This window comes from Hesperophylax consimilis, chromosome 27 (assembly GCF_061612785.1).
Source record: "Hesperophylax consimilis isolate HC1 chromosome 27, BYU_Hcon_1.0, whole genome shotgun sequence".
Taxonomy (NCBI): Eukaryota; Metazoa; Arthropoda; class Insecta; order Trichoptera; family Limnephilidae; genus Hesperophylax; species Hesperophylax consimilis.
This window is the reverse complement of record NC_142862.1, coordinates 28590490-28611667: the sequence shown is the minus strand read 5'-3', so window position 1 is coordinate 28611667 and position 21178 is coordinate 28590490. Positions and strand designations below refer to the sequence as shown.

The following is a 21178-nucleotide window of genomic DNA, read 5'->3' as shown; positions in this document are numbered from 1 at the left end:
GCAAAATGTTATATTAATTTAAATACGATTACAATAATAAAGCATATATTTATAACCTAAATAATACTGACTAACAAATATAGCTTTCTCTAAAGTAGGTAGGGATTATTGTTAAAAGATTATTTGTCAACAAGACTTAGACATTTGGTAAAATTCTTAGGACGGGTTGTTTCGGAGAATTTGAACAATTCATCAAATTCAATTTTGATTTTCAAGTTCTGTGAAGGATTTTTTCAAGTTCTCTTTTTATTTCAGTTCTGTCAAGCAACTAGTCTATAATGATATACTATCAGAACTTGAATAGGACTTTCACAGACCCCGAAAATGAACGTTGAAATGTGATGAATTGTTCAAATTCTCCGAAACAACCCGTCCTTAATGTACTTAACCTAATTTCTTCCTAGCACCATTTTCTGCTTTGTCAATCTAGGAACATTACAGCGATGCAGCCTAGACTTAGTTACAGGGCTGTCAATTGAGATTTAATTGTCCCATATCTGCTTCACAAATCTGTGGCTTGCTTCTTGAAGGGCCAATGCATTTTTTAAATTTCACCAGGCCTATGTAGAATTTGCTCTTTTTGGCAAGTTTTAGTTACTTAGTAATAACTGGCCCCCATCCTTTCTCGAAATTGAATGGTTCTTTTACAATTCGGAAGACAACCCAATATCGACATTGAAAACTGACATTGATCCTTTTAGAAGCGAGCTACAGAATTATTATCCAGAAATAAACAGTTCAAAAATGTACTGAAATAATATTAAATTTGAATAGAAAACCTGCTAGAAAAGGGTTTTAGGTGCTACCGGTATATAACGGCGACTGCTCTAACCACGGAACTATCCCAACAACTTTCAGACTCAGACTTCCCGTGTAAAAAACACCGTTAGATGTCGGGGATATCTTCCCGCGTTTCTTGTCCTTAGAAATTTCTAAATAAAAATAAAATTTCAATTGATGCTTTCGAGACGAGACAGACAAGGATGTGCCTCGATGTGCATTACATCACCTTATTATTTTATAGGTTACATCATTCATCTTTACTTATTAGATCACCTCCTCAAATGTCCATATTGTAATAATATTGTGTGTAATGATTCGTTTACAAAAAAACTAGTCGTAATAATGGATGCCTCACTAATGTAAAGTTAATAGCTCCTCCGATATCACGATAGCACGACTCCTCAAGGTCCAGACACCAGCACCATGCTTAGCACATAGCTAGGTTAGGTATTTATAGCCGGCCTTGGCACCCGGGACATCGCATACCATTCAACAATTATATAAGTAGGTAGAAAATACCCACATAATATCTACATTTACATCTTGGGGCACCCTTTGTGCCTTTGTCTAATCCATCGATTCCCAACTAATGGGTCGCGCCAACTCCACCGAAACAGTGAAAAGATTTTAAGGCGATGCACTACGTCGTGTAATATTTTAAATTGAGCCGCAAAACACTACAAAACAACCCTTACGTAGATGACGATAAGGTTTAAATTCCCGCTTAACACCATCCACCTGTTTTGATCTATGCAAGAAAAAAACATGGCCAAAAAGTGCCTTTTATTTTATTTTGTGGATGTTCAAGCATAAATATTCAATTTTTTTTCGATCATTTTATAAATAACTTAATTTTCCACATTATACAATAAAATCATAACCGAAAATGGGTTCGTAAGTAGGAGATTTTTAACTTTAAAGCAGTTTTCATAGGCCTTATACATTATTTTTTCCTGGGCTTATAAAAAGACTTATCTAAATAATACTCGATTTTTTCAAAGGCCAATATGTATTCTACTCGCAGTATTTAATTAAAGTATCTGAAACATTTCTAGGCGACCAAATTTTCAAACCAAAAACACACTATTTTGCATTACTACGTATGGCATCGCCTTAATAATACTCATTTTTAGTCAGTACGAACTTCAAGACATACCAGTTCGTACAGCATCATAATTTTGAATGTAATATCCGGATATATATCCTGCTGATAAAGGTATTATAGCCTAAGCTAGTGCTTGCTTAGTATATTATATGTGGGAGGGAGAGCGTGCCTATTTTATAATTTTTTCTTAAATCTATTTTCGATGTGATTTGAGCAGATTATGAATTTTAGAATTCCCAGCACCAGAAGAAATTCCCAGTCGAGAGTCGAGGTTGCTTGGCTTTTGTAAAATGGGGTCGAGACCCGAAATAAGTTGGGAACCTCTGGTGTAAGGTATATAATATTGTTGTATGTAAGAACTATACAACGTTATATTATACTCTTAGACTAGATCTCCATGGTATTTGTTTAGCATTTCGGTTCATCTTTAACCCCTCCAGCGTTATAAGGTCATATGTGACCGAATATAAAAGTATTTTTATCTTTTTTTATATCATGCGAAGGTATGTAATTTTTTCCACGTCAGAAAGAGAAATAATAATTCTTTCTAGTTTGCCTCAAATATTTATGCATGCCATTAATAAAATCCTAAAAATAGCGAAAGTGAATAATTCGTATTTCGTAACATTATTATATGAACGAGATAAAAGTGAAGTTACAGTTTTCTTACAAATTATCTACTTAAAAAAACGTGTTTTCAAAATTTGGAGTTCTCTCGATTTTGCTTACCAGATTTGAAGCAAAATTGTTTTTCATTTTTTTCGTTTTATATTAAAAATGTTATTATTTAGAAAGAGTAATGTTTATTTTTAATACATACATCGAAAATATAATTTTATCTTATTTCTAAAACAGTATTTGTTTTTTCGGGAAATTAAAGAAAAATTATATAGCACATTTGAAATACATACATAGAGAAAACATTGTAAACTGAACAAAAAAGGTTGAAAGAACTGAAGAGTTAAATTGCGGGCATTCGAAAATATTTGATGTAAGTTGGGTAGGTACCTACGTAAATTTGTGAACTTATTTTGAATACGAATAAGAATACATGTTTAATTATAAGAATTTATTATAAACCCAACATGTCGGGTTTCTGCAAGTCGGATCGTGTAAATTAATTTTCATTAGGTTTTCTTAGGTCAAATTCTGAGAGACCGAGAGTTCTGATTTTGAATTATTAATTAATAATCGTTTTACTAGCCTTTCACTAACTATTAGGGACATGAAAATTTCGTGTAATATTTTGGGAAAAGCTTCGTTATTTTACTTTCAACGAATTTTATTGAGAAAAGCGGTGTTATTTTTCAATAAAGACGGTGGTATTAATTTTGAAACAAAAGTGATATTTTTTCATATTTTAAATACCAGAATGTTGCGTTAAAATCCGAAAATTTGGTTTATTTACGTGGCGGGCCGGATCGAGAGAGGCCGGTTAAGGGAGCCATTTGACATCTCCATCTGGACTCTCTCGGCCCAACGCCTTGCACCGCAGTGAGAGGGATGGGATCATCTGTCACTCCTGGACACACTGACTCGCAGATTCCTACCCATCCTTCATACATTTTTCCCAACAGAACTTTCTCTCTTTCCTTTCCTTAAAAATACCCTCCACACAGCATCCTTGTCAGGCCCTTAGAGAAATTATTTTCCTGTGTGGAGTTAAAGTAAAAATCGCATGTAAATGGTAAATATGACGAATTTTGCGTTAAATTTCGCGAAATTCTCAGGTCTGGCCGACTGGTATTACCAACATACATAGTTTATATTATATTATTATGGAACTGAGTAAAACTAAGTTTTCTGCTAGGTAATTAATCGAATAAGTAGCTAAACTGAGTTATATTGGTAGAAACAACCTTTCAATCATCCAATGGTTGTCATTATCTGATTGCAAAGAAGGTTCCCACGGATAATTCATTGAATTTGCCTAGTATCATTACTAGTGGATTACAAAGCCGAACAACCTAATATTGTCCCCGAACTAAAACATTGAATAACGAGTCTAATAAAGCCATTTTCTAAAGTTTAACATACTTAGTTAATGAATGCACATTGTTACCTAACTAGAAATAAGTAAGTACTTAACATGGAATATTTTCGTTATGCTTAAAAAAGTAAATCGTTGCCAACACGAAACTGAAAGAATGGCTGCACATAAATTACAGCGAAATATTCTTATTACATCATAAAGCACATATTTGTACACATATCTTTACACATTTATTATTCATACGAAGCAATAGAGATCATTAGCAAATCCATTCTGAATTCTGAGCGTTCAACAATATAATAAGTTTTTGAAAACTTTGACTACGTCTGCCACATCATTATCTTTGCTCACATCTAGGTCCTACCGTAATTTGTGATGCAGACACAGCAATCTCCATCAACCTCAAATAATACATCATTGTTAAACACTGGAAAAACAAACCACTAGGAATATTACTGCTTCAAATCGTTCCCAGTTTAACATGAAATCATTTGACAGTCATAAAGACCAGTTTATTTATAATTATCATTAAAAAGTTGACACACAAACATAACAACTCTTTCCAAGATTGCTGTATTTTCTTTTATAGTTTTTTTTCCGAACGAAGTTTCTTCTGACATCCTAGAGAATTTGGATATCTCATTTGCCTTGAGTAGTTTTGTCTTCACCGGCTGAGGTTGGTTCACGGACGTCTTGTTGAGCATTTGAAGTATCTTCCTGTTTGCTTTCAGCGGGAGTTGTTGCCGCTTTGTCTCCTGCTTTTCTCCTGTCGAATGTCAGCATTATCTTGTCGAGGTCGAGAGTGTTCTGGTCGTAGATGGGGTACTCGTGGGTGTCCCCCCACGTGCTTTCCAAAGACCTGTCGTTGTCTGTGTGGTTAGTGTTGGCGGTGGTTGCGGTGGTTGCAGGGGTTGCGGTGGTTGCGTTGGTTGCGGTGGTTGGAGAGCTCTGTATGAAGGTGCGTATCCTCTCCCGGTACTCTGCCCCGCTCTCCTTACGAGGAAGATCGGCTGCGTCTGCATTTGCGTCTAAAACCAACAAATCATTCTCCTTTTGACTAGTTCTCAAGAAGAAACCTCCGTTTTCTTGCTGAGATTGAAAGAACTTCTTTATTTTGTTGTTTTTGGGGTGATGTTCTATCAGATCTGGTTGTGGTGGTAATATTTTGGTATTCTTTGGAAGGTGTTTGGTGTTATTACCCTTTATCTGTGTGACAACTTGCACGGTGGGGCCTCTCCGGGAGTCCTCGGCGGGGTAGTCCGCCCTCATGCCTCTCCAGGCAATCTTCACACTCAACAGACTCCACAAGACCTCCACGGCTGCGGCTATCAGAATGTTAATAGAGAGAACTTTCCGAGTTTTGCTTTGTTTATTGTCTTCTTCACCGAGGAGAGGAATATTTCTCGACCTCAGCTCTTCAACGGGAACCTTTATGATGTAAAACCAGGAGTGATTACTATTTCCCGATACGTTGTTCACATTTGCGTCACTTTCAGGAATCAGATGAACTTTCCCGAAAAGATTGCCATCGGAGAAGTAATCGCAGAAGTTGAGGCTGTTTTCGTTTGCCGAAACTATCCACGATACCATCATGCAGAGCGCCGCCAGGGCGAGCAGAGTGGAAGCTACGGAGGAGAGGAAGAACCAGGTAATGTTGTGGTCCACGTACCATCTCCTGGAAGCCAAAACGGCTGCTAACCCAGCTGCCAGAGCTCCCGCTGCCAGAAGCACGGGAGCCAACACGAGGTCCAGCGAGTAGCCCACACTTTGCGTGGTCTGATTACTCGATACTTGAAGCACATCGCCCGCATCTTCTGCCGTTACATTATTCCCTTCCACCAACATCTGTCCATGCGAGTTGAACAGATTAGTGTTCACATCCAGGATGGGTTTATACAAAGCGAGACCAGCCAACAGAATGGAGGTGGCAGCCAGCACCAGGTGCAGCCAGGCCAGCCCGAACACCGTGGAAGCCGAGTATCTCCGCTCTGAGGGATATAGCCCTCGCGGATCGAACTGTCTCTTGACCTTTATTGTGTAAATGTGCTCCATCTTAAAGTTCTATTCTTGTGAATTGTATTGTTCCAGCCTTCACAATTCTTACATTCATCGAGTCACGAGTGAATGCATAAGTCTGTATATAATGAGCTGCCGAATATAAAAAGTGTCAATGGTTTTTGTCGTGAATAGTTCGTTGCTAATGATAGTAAGTTTCGTAATATTCGAACAATAACGTCCGCCTACAGACCTTTTCCTGAACGCGCGGATATGTCGTCACTGTTGGTAAGTAGGTATATTATTTAACGAATAACCTGTCGAGGAAAGCGAATTGACAGATCTGATGTCAACAAATGTTTGCTGACCAAAAAGCCGCCGGAACCGACTGCTTACACTTTCACTAGTTTTTAAACAGAACCGGAAACAAGTGTGTCTACTTAGACATTTGTTAATACACCTTTATTATTTATTACAGTTTCACTTTCGTTTTTGTATAATACCAAACAGAACAACTTTGTTGGCGCTAAGTTGAAACTAACATAACTTTGATATAGGTACCAAGTGTTCATACCCTATCGAACAAAGTCATCATTACAGACTGATAATGTAAATTAAATCTTTGTTAAACTTCACAAGTCGTTCAAAAGACACAAACGCAGTGACTCAATACAATTTGCATTAGTTTTTGTACTGTTCGAGTGTTTCACCAACCCACAGAAGTTTGTTTAGCAACATGAGGCAACGCACACACGGGGACTGTCATAACTTCATAACATGCATAATATCGTTCACAACGGATTATTATTATTTAATTCGTTTCAACGCGGATTTCTCTATTTTAACATAAAAAAACACAGGCCGTTACGCATGTTTGAAATTTCCTCTGTTTCGAGGTTGTTAGATATGAATTTTATGGTAAACTTTAGCAATGAATAACACAACATTCAGGATAGTGCGACTGTAACACGAAATACGAACTGGCGGCTGCGCGGATGGCGAACGAGTGGTGGGTGGTGGTGCCTGGTGCCATGGTAATGTGGTACGTAAATGGTAGTTTGCTTTGTAAGTTGTGCCTACCTGTAGAACGAGCGTAGTTCTGCTGAATGCAGCCAGTCCGCAAGAAATAAGACTTTTGTGATAAGGGGGATTACTAAATTTGTGGAGTACTAAAATAACTGCAGCTTCTATAAATTGTGAACATTATATTGAATCTGTGGAGGATTCCATGCCAAATTTAATAGTACTCGTACGCTTAATTCCAAATTATTGAAATAACGCCTCGTTTCAACAATTTAGTAGGTACAAGAAACAACTATTTACGTCGGAAGAGATGGAAAACCATGTACAAAATAGGTTTGATTATTAGGTTCTTAGTTTGGGTTACATACTTTTTACCTACTTAGATTAAAGCGTAATATTTCGGCAAACGTCATATCATACTAACAAGATCAAACATGGCATCAAATCGTTGTCGAAACGCGGGATTTCGGAACTTTTGATTCAGGACCAGCTTTGTGGAGATGCAATTGGAGCAGTCCGCTCTGGGCGCCGACTTTAAGAGGAAGCTACAAGCCAAAAATGTGTATATTCTTGGTATACCTTATATTGTAGGTAATAAACATTAAAATCGCTTGACAAACGGAGTCCAGAAACGTTCGATTTCAAGCACAAAACTAGTTTTTATTTATTTTGTAAATAATTTTATAAGATAGCAAAAAAGTTAATCAAGTGAAACTGTCACAGATAATCTTAGCTAAAATACTGTATTTTTTAAAAGTGGTTTCCTTTACGCGTTCGTACATTTCTAATATAAAATATTTTTTTTGGTAGCTTACATTTATATTTTTTATTGAGTAATCTATTTTTTATTTGTTTTCTACTCAAACGAAGCGATAGGAAAACCTTCAATTTATCCATAGCATATTTTTTGGTATTCATAATGTATACCAATTCGTTATGAAGATTAATCAAAATAGTGATTTGGCATTAAGCTTCGCCTTAAGGAGTCAAGGCGCTGATAAAACTATTCAGTTTGGTTGGATATTTTGGCCTAAAATCGAAATTCAAGTTTAAAAACTATCGTAAATATATGATAGACATAATAACTCTTTTTTTCGTTGTGTGGATTGGCTGCCTTCTGTAGAACTACGCTCGTTGGTAGGGTAGAGTGAGGTATGTGTGTGTGAGTATACACATGACACACAGCAACAGAAGCACGGTTCGGTGGTGTAGGTGAGGTTTTCGTTCAACGGATATTACGATTGCGAATTCGCGGCCAACCGTTGAGCGGAATAATAATAGCAGTGCCCTGTTTGAAACAATTGCCAACGGTCGGTGCCGGCAGGTAATTGAGTCAAGTTCTCGGGCCAATGGGTCAACAATACTGTCAACTATTGTCTGGTCGACTGCTCTGAATACCAGACTGACCGTTTGTTCAGCCAGGCCCGCCTTGGCCTTGTTCCTTGTCCGTTTCTCTGTGCTCCTGGTCTAAACCCTAATTATTAGTCTAGTCGAACCTTCCTCCATCTCATCTCCTTCGCCTCCCCAATTCCTTCAACCTCACCACATACTCTTAAATATTGGGACTTGGGAATCTTGTGTGGAAATGACAAAAGTAAAAATATAATCATATTGTAAAACACGAAAGTATTTTCTTTAGTCATTGATCAAAATGCAAACCATTAATTTTGAGCAAGCCGGTACCTACCTACATATGAATGTAGGTACATATCGGTCGTTAGCTGCAATAACGACATAAATCGAATTTAAAAGCAATAAATCTATGTAATGACACTTTCTTTTTAGTAGGACGACATACCTGAAATACCAAAAGTTGACGCGAGACAGCAGTAAGTGTCAGTCACAGTCTTATAACAATAACTAAAAGTATTCAAAACTCGTTTACGGAAAATTAGCTTATTTTGAATTGTGTCTCTATTGTAGCAAACGAGCGATATGTTACGAACTAGTGGGCTTAGCATTATTGACTAATTTTAGAAACCCGTAATCCTAAAATATTTATTACGTTATTTATCAGCAGACAAAAAATACAGGTAATAATAATTATATTACAAATTTAATGTAAATATCACGTGTTATTAAAAAATCTCTACCTACCTTTATTTTAACCAGACCTATTTATTTAAAGGCCGTATGGAAAATAATTTTCACCGTGTTATCTTTGGGGGTGGCGTGTGGAGGGTTTTTAAACAAACGAAATAGTGGAAGATCTGGAAAGGAAAAAGTATAGGGGGTTTACCCAAATCGGGGATCAGTACATTGTTTGGTGAAACAATTATATCTACTAAAAATTCCTACAAAATTATTAATGCGCATAATTTTTTTTCTGATAAACAACCAACTGTCGAGTCACCAATCTTTTTATAGTAAACAACCAACTGTCGAGTCTCCAATCTTTTTTCTAATAAACAACCAACTGTCGAGTCACCAATCTTTTTATAATAAACAACCAACTGTCGAGTCTCCAATATTTTTCTAATAAACAACCAACTGTCGAGTGACCAATCTTTTTATAGTAAACAACCAACTGTCGAGTGACCAATCTTTTTCTAATAAACAACCAACTGTCGAGTAATCAATCTTTTTTATAATAAACAACCAACTGTCGAGTCTCCAATATTTTTCTAATAAACAACCAACTGTCGAGTGACCAATCTTTTTATAGTAAACAACCAACTGTAGAGTGACCAATCTTTTTCTAATAAACAACCAACTGTCGAGTCACCAATCTTTTTCTAATAAACAACTAACTGTCGAGTGACCAATCTTTTTCTAATAAACAACCAACTGTCGAGTCACCAATCTCTTTCTGGATATTATTTATTGGAGGACCATGATAATTATTGCAAAGATCTACAGTGAGAACTTCAAGAAAGGTCATAGTTGATGAGTAATTATTAATTATTAATAGTTTTGCGGAATATATCTCCAAAATAATATACGATGCACGGCATAATCATACATCTACCACTGAAGTGCAAAACGATGGGTCAAGAGAGTCCGGTTAGAGAGGTCAAAGTGTTTCCCTTAACAGGCCCTCCCGATCTACTAGACGCATCCGCCAACAAGCCTGAAGACCTGGATAAACCTGCTAAGTCTCCAAACTTAGCTTGCCACATGGTGTAGCCTATTGCAGGGGTGGTGGTTATGCAATAAATGGTACCCATACACGCCTCCCAAATTGAATATTGCTTATGTTGGTGTACTTTTTTGTGTGGATTGTTTCAATGATGTAGGCATGTGACTATAGAGATGTTAATTGCGTATTACCTACTTAAATTGTCTGTGTGTTAGTGGTATATTTATATTTCTTGCGTCATGCTACAGGTAGGTACAAGCCATGAGTTATTTGAACTTGAAAAAAAACTACATTTTTAATGCTTTTTAGTATTTTCCCACCGTGCTATAATTGTGCCCATAGGTACTTATATTGCTTAAGGCCGCAGCACTCGTTACTGGCTTTTTTTCCAAAAGTTTCTGGCTTTGTTTAGGACTGGCTTCTTCCTATCCGAGGTTTTCCAGCATCACGCATTGGGCATTTTTCATCCTGTAGACGGAGATCGGCTCTGCGTTTCTCAATCTAAGGTCATCATTCGTTTGCCTTCAATTACAGACGCTTGTGGAACACTGTCACGTCTTCCCTATAAATACGCGTGGTGGGTGCTTCCACTTGTGTTTACGTTATCACAGCAGGTAGGTACTTACACATGTTTTATAATAGCACCCACTAACAACAGTTGTTACTGCTATGTTAATACACAACTACAGCTCTGCCATGAATAAACCACTGAGCTCTGCTGTCAAACAACGTTAGAGCGAACAAAATGGATTGTTATCAGTTAACTAATTGACCGAAATCAGGGTATTACCGACCGATAACCAGACTTAGCCCTTCGTCCCACGGGTCGTAAGCGAATGTGTGCGAACTTAAGTTTCCTCAATTATATACCTACCCCTAAGCATTTACTGGTGACAGGATAAATCATCAAAATGATAATTCATCACCTCTTTAAAAAGTTATATAAAGTCATGGAAAGTGATGAAACAAAAACTTTATTAACTGGGTTAAGTAGGTTAGGTTAGGTTGGATTTAAATATATTTTTTTTCATCGTTTTAAATGACTTTATACCACTTTTTAAAGTGTTTTGAATTGTCACTGTGTTGAGTTATCATGGAACCGTATTTACTATGTCTTATATACTTTTATCATTGCAATATTGTATTAATTACAGGACCTCATTGTTTGCTTTGGTATTTAAAAATGTTCTCAACTCCGATTTATTATTTGCTGTTCTACCCGCACATGAGAGCAGTTTATTCTCACTTAGACATCTTTTCAAGTTGAAATATACTTGACTTGTAAGCATTTAATGTGTACCTCATTTTTATCGTAAGTCAATTACATTTTTTTATACACATGTTAATAATTTATTTTTTTGAAATTCCATTATTGTATTACCTAAACAGGATCTCATTTTACTTTGTTATTTACGCATTATGTGCTGTTTTACACAGGTTCATAAGAGCGCTTTATTAGGTACTTACAATACTTTAATTAGTTAAAGAAGTACGTGCCTACTTCTCCTGTCCTGCCAGATTTTGTAGATAATATTTAGAAGAAACGCCTTTAATCAATTTGACCCGGGCATAATATATTAATTTTGTTTTACATTATCTGTTCATATTATACTTGAAGGAACCAACTTGTTTTGGTTCTTTATTTATGAATACAATTACACGATGCCCTTGCGTGGGGTTACTGACCCTGAATGGCTGAGTCAACATCTTGCTCCGGCACTGGCACTGTACTGGCACTGTACTGGCACTGTACTGGCACTGTACTGGCACTGTACTGGCATGGTGGCGTGACCTACCTACTGGGTCAAGAACCAGAGATGTGCAAAATGGGTACCCAAAACCATTTGAAATGCAAAATGGAAATGGGTCAAAACTTTTCCATTTGAAAATGCAAAATGCAAAATGGTTTTTAGAAAAGCATTTCAAATGCAAAATGCAAAATACCTATTTTCAAAATGCATTGAAAATGCAAAATGGTTTCTCAGGTCAAACAATTAAAATAATTATAGAATTTTGTTGAAAGAAACAGTTTTGTCATTTAATAATGGACATCAATGTATAACAAACATATTACATGATGGTAAATCAAAAAATGCCACGACTACGGATTATGAACCACAAAAAATTTGCGCGGGACAAATGTTGCCAACGTAAAAACATAGAAACTGCTATCTAACATTTTATTACAGCGTCATGCCCCCATGTTCAGTATTTGAATCAGTATTTTTTTGTAATTGTATCACTCAATTGCCAGGGCTTCTACCAGTGAGCAACTTGACAAATGTAAATTATCTCTCATAGTGAGGTTGAGGACCGACTGATATTTGGGGCTTGTGAAAAAAAGATGAGTGGAGATAGTAGGAAGAATGTTGCAAAAAAGCATTTAAAATGGAAATGCATTGAGAAAAGCATTTAAAATGCAAAATGCAAAATGGTTTTTAGAAAAGCATTTAAAATGCAAAATGGAAAATACCCATTTTGCATTTTGCATTTCCATTTGAAATGGATTTATTTGAAATAAAGTACATCTCTGTCAAGAACGCATCTACGTCATCATCACCACTAATAATAGGATACATCTTTTTATTGAATTTTTAAATTAAACACAATATGTAAACTCCTCACAAAGAGTCAGTATTCGAGGATTTAAAGTCAAAGAACGTTGTCCACAAAAATAGGGTTAATTGATAACTCAACACAATGTCAATTCAACACACCTTTACATGGGTGTATGTCATAGACATATGAATTATGTCTGTGGGTGTATGTACATATATATGTTCACGAACTTCATCAATGACAAATATGATGACATTTTACAAAAACTTCAACAAATCATGGACATTCCAAACACCGTCAACAAAATCAAGGAGGAACTAGCGGATAAAGAAATCAGATTATCTACGGTAGAAATCCACCTGGCGGATATAGAACAAGCAGCCCTGCTGAACTCCATAGAGATAAACGGCCTAAAATTACAGGACAACATATCCCCAGTCCACGCTGTTACACGGATCGCTGAACTCGCAGGCGTTACGATGTCCCCAGAGGATACATACAAAGTCACAACAAACAAAACAAATGATCAAACAAAAATAACAATTAATTTTAAGGATACCACAAAAGCACAAACCATGTTAGCATCCAAACACAGTGACCCGATAAAAAAATTCAACGGAGAAGGAGCCAAATATGTTTATCTTAATGCGGCATTAACCCAATATTACAAAAATCTGCACTGGAACACCAGAAAAAGAGCCCAAGAAAAAGACTACAAATATGTTTGGGTAAAATCAGGAAAAATTCTCGTCAGAAAATCCAAAGACTCAAAGGTTATGGAAATAAAACACCTAAACGATATATCTAATAAACTGACATAAACACGACTGTACATCTAACACAACCTCACATCACATACTTACACAAATACACACCAACATGGCAGATTACATGGAATATATAGATTCGGACAATCAACACTACTGTGAAAGTACAAATGATATTAACCTCTGGACCAAATTCACAAAAGAAAAACATAGAATTAATATATTACACCAAAACATTAGATCGATCAATAAAAATTTTGATGAATTTTTTATATACCTCCAACAGCTTGAAAATAATTTTGATGTCATTGTACTGACAGAATGCTGGTTGAATGACAACTACATACCAAAAACAATAAAAAACTATAATACACACCATACAAAAATACACAAAAACCAAAATGATGGTATAGTTATATACGTCAGTGATAAAAATAACACAACCATTCAAGAAATAAACATAATCGACTCCAACTGCATACAAATTACATATAGAAAAGAAACATGTATCCTAGCTATGTACAGATCTCCATCCAAAAACAACATCACAAATTTCTTAACTGATCTTAACAATACATTAAATGATCTCAACAAATACAAAAATATCATCATCATAGGAGATCTTAATATAAACATTCTACAAAACGGACACCCACAAAACATAGAATACCTAGCAATACTAGCACAACACGGACTGGAGCCAATAATAAAGGTCCCAACACGGGTCACACAAAACACTAAAAGCTGCATAGACCATATAATGATCAAGACAAAACTAAAAACCAAAACAGTAGTACTTGAAAGCACAATCACTGATCACTACATGAATATGATAGCAATAGACACCGAAAACACTACTTCGAAACAACATAAAATATTTACAAAAAAAATAATTGACTACTCAAACTTAAAAGAAAAACTCCAAAAAATAAACTGGAATACATTATACCAAATAGATAATGTCGAGGAAGCCTGGAATACATTTACAAATACGCTAACGCAAGAAATAAATAATTACACTACAATAAAACATATAAAACTTACACACAAAGCAAAAAAAATTAAACTATGGATAACACAAGGAATATTAAACTGTATTCGTAAACGAGACAAAATTCACAAACAAATTAAACAAACACCGTATGACATGGAACAACTTAATTACTATAAAAGATATAGAAACATATGCACGAAAATTATTAGAGTAGCTAAGGAGATGTACTACAAAGAAAAACTTAAAAAAGCAAACAATTGCCCAAAGGAAATATGGAAAATATTAAAGGAAGTTACATACACACAAAAATACAAACAAAAAAATACTATCGAACATCTAAATATTAACTCGAAAAAAATAGATGCCAAAACAAATATAGAAATGATGGCAAACCACGCAAATAACTTTTTTGCAACTATAGGGAAAGTTTTAGCGAATCGTAAAAAACACAGCACAAACACACTAACACAAACAAACAGATCAAACATCGATACCCAACCAACACAACACAGATTTATATTAAAAACAAGTTCGGAATTGGAAATTAACAAAATAATAAATACATTAAAAAACCAGATTGCTCCTGGATTAGATGAGATAACAACGGATTGCATTAAAATAATAAAAAATGAAATATTAAAACCTATAACACACCTAATCAACCTTAGCATAACACATGCCTGCTTTCCTAACACTCTTAAAAAAGGACTGGTAATCCCTATGTATAAATCCGGAGATAAAATGGAAATAACTAACTATAGACCAATTACTTTGTTAAACTCTCTATCAAAGATTTTCGAAAGACTATTAAAAAACCAAATAATAAAATACCTGGAAGAAAACAAATTAATCTCGGACAAACAATATGGATTTAGAGAAAAAAGAAGCACAAAAGAAGCTTTAGCAAGTACAATAGATTATATACATAGCAACTTAGATCAAGGGTTTAAATGCATAGCGATATATTTAGATTTGGCTAAAGCCTTTGATTCAATATGCCACAAAACACTTTTTAAAAAATTAGAAAATATGGGTATCAAAGACAAAGAACTACAACTATTAATAAGCTAGATGAGCGACAGAACACAACAAGTCAAAATTAATAACTATACTAGCAAACCACTGCCGATTACACACGGAGTTCCACAAGGAAGCATACTAGGGCCCGTTCTTTTCATAATTTACATAAATGAACTTTGCAGCATGGAAATAGATGGAGAAATAATTAGTTACGCAGACGACACAGTTTTATTATTTAAATCTAAGGATTGGAATAAGGTTTATAACAATGCGAATCTAGGAATCACGCAAGTGAAAAAATGGTTGGACTCAAATACACTCACACTAAACATATCGAAAACAAAATTCACAACGTACAGCATAACTAACACAGGACAGCCAAAAAACAATACAAACACCATAAAAATACACGAATGCATAAACACCAACATCTGCGATTGCCCCCCTCTAGAAAAAACAGAACAAATAAAGTATCTAGGAATCCTAATTGACCATAATCTTAGATGGACACATCACATCAAACAAATCACAAATAGACTCCTCAGAACAATACACATTTTCCTAAACATAAGAAACATATATAAAATAAAACAATTGAAAACAATATATTATGCACTATGCCAATCAATAATAGAATATGGAATAATTGCTTGGGGAGGAGCAACAAACGCAGCTATCGCTCAAATAGAAATCGCACAGAAAACGATATTAAAGGTAATACTCAAAAAACATAAACTAACCGACACAGACCAAATATTTAAAAGCTGTGACGTACTTGATATACGCCAATTATATGTTAAAACACTACTAAACTACATTTTCGACCAAAAAAACAAACTCCAACAAACACAAAATATCACTAATAGACCGGTCAGACAAGCGTACAAAGAAAACATAAAAACTCCGACGGTAAACACTACCTTTGGACAAAGACACCATAAATACCACGCTATTAAAGCATTCAACAGTCTTCCACTTGAAACAAAAATTGAGGAAAATAAAAATAAATTCAAACACAAAATAAAAAAATGGATTAAAGAACAAAAAGACAATATTACCAAAATACTATAACATAAAAGAATAAAACATATACACGCAACACAAAAAAATATATAAAACACGCAACACGCACAAACACATATATCATTATAAATGCCGATTTACATTCTCTTTTGATATTTTTCTTTTAGTGTTATAATTATATTTTAATTTTTAATCTTTATTTTTTATTTTAAATTTATCTTTATTTTAATGTTGTTTTTCTTTTATTTTCTTTTAATTGTATATATTCTTAAATTATAAAATGGGGGCCTCAGCACGGGTAAACAACCCAGTGAGGCCAACATTACTAAATTGAAATATGAAATATTGTAAAAAAAATGTATCAACAATAAAAAAAATAAATAAAAAAAAATGTGCATATAAATAAATATTTTTTTCCTTTTTCTTTAAATAACAATGTACAATAACCATTTAAAAAAAAATTAAAATCCCAACTTACACTAATATAAGAAAATTTAACCAATACACATAAATACATGTACCATTTAACCATAACCACGTAAACACCTCAGCACAGGTTCTCCCAGTGAGGTGTTCACGAAACATATAACATTACCCACCACAGTGTCACCTACTCAAACCTACCTCACACCCAACACCATAATATATTAAAAACAGTTCTAAATTTATGTATTATATACAAATGTAGATATTTGGTAGACACTGTAATGTATGTATAGAAATAAATAAATAAAAGTGATTGTTATTGAAAGTGATGAAAGAACTAACCCATGAACCTAACCTAGTGAATTTCACCACTTTTCAGGGCTTTATATCACATTTTAAAGGTGTGTTGAACTGAAATTTTGATGAGTTGTCACGGAAGTTATCAAACCGGTACCTACACAGAGAGTATGAATGTGAATGAAGCAAGGAGCACGTAGCTAGTTAGCAAGTGGGATTTTCTCTCAACTTGCGCGAAGCAAACAGATGTTAGCAATTGCATTCAACCCACTAGAATCCGGTACCTACACAGAGAGTACCTATATAATACCATTCCTGTTGATGACGTCAAGTGCATCTAAGGTTTTTCCTCTAGTAGGACTGGCAGGTTGCTAGCAGTATTAGCTGTGCCTACAATAATAAAAACGAACTCTGTGAAGAAATTTTATAAACATTTAAAAAAGAGACAAATTTCTGGTCAAGGTGTATTTTTTTCAGTGAATTTTTGTAAGGAACTTATGCGCTCGTTTAATCAGTTGGTTAAAACAATCAACGGAAGATGACAACAAAATTAAATCAATTATATATTTCTTTTTCAAACGGTTCCGGCTTTCACCCGTCGAGGGTTCTTGGCCATCATTTCAAATGATGGAGAGAGGGAAGGTATGTATCGTCGGCGAATGAAGTAATTTAACAGTCCTAACAGATCGCCATTTAGATTATTTTTCACAAAAACGATGCTAGACAAAATACAAATCCGAATATTATTGAGTATAGCGATCACCTACCAAGGCGTCTGCTGGTTTTGACATTTGACTCGCGCTAGGCTCCGCGCCGCGCCGTTTGGCTCGGGGCCGATCCTGCGTCAGGCCAATCGTCTCCCTTACAGCTGCAGACCGTAACAACTACACCTCAACTAGAAGTTAGGTGAGAATTAAGCTTTCGATGTTGTGTTATGATTTCACATATTGTTGAACACATTTCTCTTCTCGTAGACTTCTTAAAACATTTCATCTGATGAGCAAGTTCATCTTTCTACCGGTGTAACTCAAATTGTAATTAGACAAATTGTTACATATTCTAAAAATGTAAAAAAATATGTTGTTACTCCTCACTAGCGAGAGCGGGGACTTCCATATATATTACGGCACACAATTTTTTAAAAATTTGGGAGTAAAAAAAAATTAATATTTTTGGGAAAGCCCTTCCACACTTTGTTTTACATTATTAACATATATGTATGAGCTAGATGGAAATATGTCCATTTGTGGTTAGACCTCTTTATAGCGTTTGAATTTCATTGCAGGAATAATCAAAACAAAATCCTGGTTGTAGGACAAATCTGTGTTAATAGAATTTTTTGAAGCATTCTGGCAGGCAAAGGGGAACATCGCAGTCAGGACAATAAAACCATATTTAAGATTAATAAAAAGACGACATTTTAAAAATTATATAAGGCTTGCAATTTTTTATCTTCCGCGTAGCTTTCCGGCTCTCGAAATGCGTAAATAAATAAATAAATCATTTATTTCGCGGACAGTACGAATTCATTACGTTTACTTATTGAAAAACCTTGAAAAACTTTCCAGTTTAAAATGTAAGTATTTTATCTTCTTTTAATTTTGTCGTAGGATCAACCGTTGAGGAATTATTTAGAAAAAAACTATTTTTGGGACATTTCATCAAATATGGCGACTAACGCCAAGGTCACCCAAGGTCGAAAACTTGGATATTTTTATCAACCTCTAAATTATAATCTCAAACTAAATCTTTCAGCTTACCTTCTGCAAAAACTAAGGCAGAAACTCCCACCGACAGGACTATTATAATACCAGATATGTTAATTCATTTTAAAACATCCCTAACGCTACATTAATAAATAAAAAACAAACATTTAAAGAAATTAAATAACAAGAATAGAGATGATATTGTAAATAATCTGAGAGTCTATAAATTAATTATTGACAAATATAGATTTTTTTATTTTGTTAATAAATATACAAACATATTACAATATATTTAGAAATACAGTTAGTTCAAGGCTATAAAGGAAAACTGCCAAACAAAATTAAGAAATCATTTCTGGTGTTTGAATTTCGGAGTGGCGCAACGGCGCTATAGAGATAGTTATAAACATAGATGATAACTAATCTGCGCAAAACAGAATAGAAATATAACCTATTTAAATAATAAACTTCGGTTGATAACATAATACAAACATCATAGTTTTTAAACTTTAGAAAACAAAAGAAATGGAAATAAAAATAAGAAAATAAATGTACTTATTAGGTAGGTAATAATGGACGCTAGGTACAGAGTAGATTTTAATTTGTTGAATTCCAATATTGTAGAAAATGGGCACAAAATAAAAAGCAACAACAAATGCATTATGTAAACACGATCACATATTATTCCTCCCGCTTCACAAAAAGCTGATATGATATTTTTAGAGGATATATTAAAACCAGATATAATCAGAACGTGTAAAATTCATTGAATGAAATTAGAACTGGGTTTATGAATTGTTTAGTTGTTTGATTTCTGATTTGAAACCTTTTTATTTATTTCCAATAGTGCATTAAATTTGTTTATACCTTGATAAGTATAATGGTGTTGCTAAGCACTACTTTTATATTCAGGGATTTCTAAGTTACCACGTGATCTTGACCGGTTACTTATTTTTGTAGAAATTGTTGAATTGAAATGGTCTTTGTGAATTTGTAACAGTGCATTCTTTTTGAAATTTTTATTTAAAATAACTGCTGCGTGATTGGAAATATCGATGGTTTTCGCGGGATGTCTTTCAAAATTAACCTCTGAATTTTTTTTATATATTGTAGAAATCTGAGGTGTTTGAGTAAAAATAATTATTCTCAATTTGCGAATCACATTTTGGAAACAAATCACCCCTTTGACAATGCCTTTGTAATATTTCAATAATTAACAAACTTGAAATTTTAGAAATTAGAAAAAGTCAATGAAATATTATGATTAATAACCAAATATTTAAAACAATAAGGGTAGGCTGTTTCGCATAATTTGAACAGTTCATCCAATTTCAACGTTCATTTTCGGGTTCTGTGAAAGTCTTATTCAAGTTCTGTTATTATACAATTATAGGCTAGTTGCTTGACAGAACTGAAATAGTAACAGAACTTGAAACTTAACTTTGAAATTTGAAGATTTGTTCAAATTCTCCGAAACAGCTCGTCCTTGGTTTTAGGTATTCTTTTTTTTATTTTTTTTTATTGTTGATACATTATTTTACAATATTTCATATTCTAATTCAGTAATGTTGGCCTCACTGGGTTGTTTACCCGTGCTGAGGCCCCCATTTTATAATATAAGAATTTATACATAAAAAAAAAGAAAAACAACATTAAAATAAAGATAAATTTAAACTAAAAATAAAGATTAAAAATTAAAATATAATTATCACACTAAAAGAAAAATATTAAAAGAGAATGTAAATCGGCATTTATAATGATTTATGTGTTTGTGCGTGTTGCGTGTTTTATATATTTTTTTGTGTTGCGTGTATATGTTTTATTCTTTTATGTTATAGAATTTTGGTAATATTGTCTTTTTGTTCTTTAATCCATTTTTTTATTTTGTTTTTGAATTTATTTTTATTTTCCTCATTTTTTGTTTCAAGTGGAAGACTGTTGAATGCTTTAATAGCGTGGTATTTATGGTGTCTTTGTCCAAAGGTAGTGTTTACCGTCGGAGTTTTTATGTTTTCTTTGTACGCTTGTCTGACCGGTCTATTAGTGATATTTTGTGTTTGTTGGGGTTTGTTTTTTTGGTCGAAAATGTAGTTTAGTAGTGTTTTATCATATAATTGGCGTATATCAAGTACGTCACAGCTTTTAAATATTTGGTCTGTGTATTCTAAATGTATTCATGATATTTTGTTGCTATCTAAGCGTATTGGCCGCTCCTTGATTATGTTGTTTAAATACAATAATCATTTTATTTGTTTTACATAATTACTTTTTACAATAATAACTGGACAGAACATTCGTGGGATTTTGTACGAATTGAAATTGCCTGGCAGCCATCTTGTACGACTACTTTCAAACTGAGTGTATTGTTAACGCAGTTATAGGGTATTTAATAAGACAAGGAATGGGAT

General features: G+C 34.2%; 1 protein-coding gene across 1 annotated transcript; it reads right to left on the bottom strand.

Moving 5' to 3' along the window:
- Positions 1 to 724: 724 nt before the first annotated feature.
- On the bottom strand, positions 725 to 6855 carry LOC149410899 (uncharacterized). The gene has a single exon (XM_089648374.1). The coding sequence runs from the start codon at positions 5931 to 5933 to the stop codon at positions 4521 to 4523; it is 1413 nt and encodes a 470-aa protein (XP_089504500.1). The 5' UTR covers positions 5934 to 6855; the 3' UTR covers positions 725 to 4520.
- Between the last annotated feature and the right edge of the window lie 14323 nt (positions 6856 to 21178).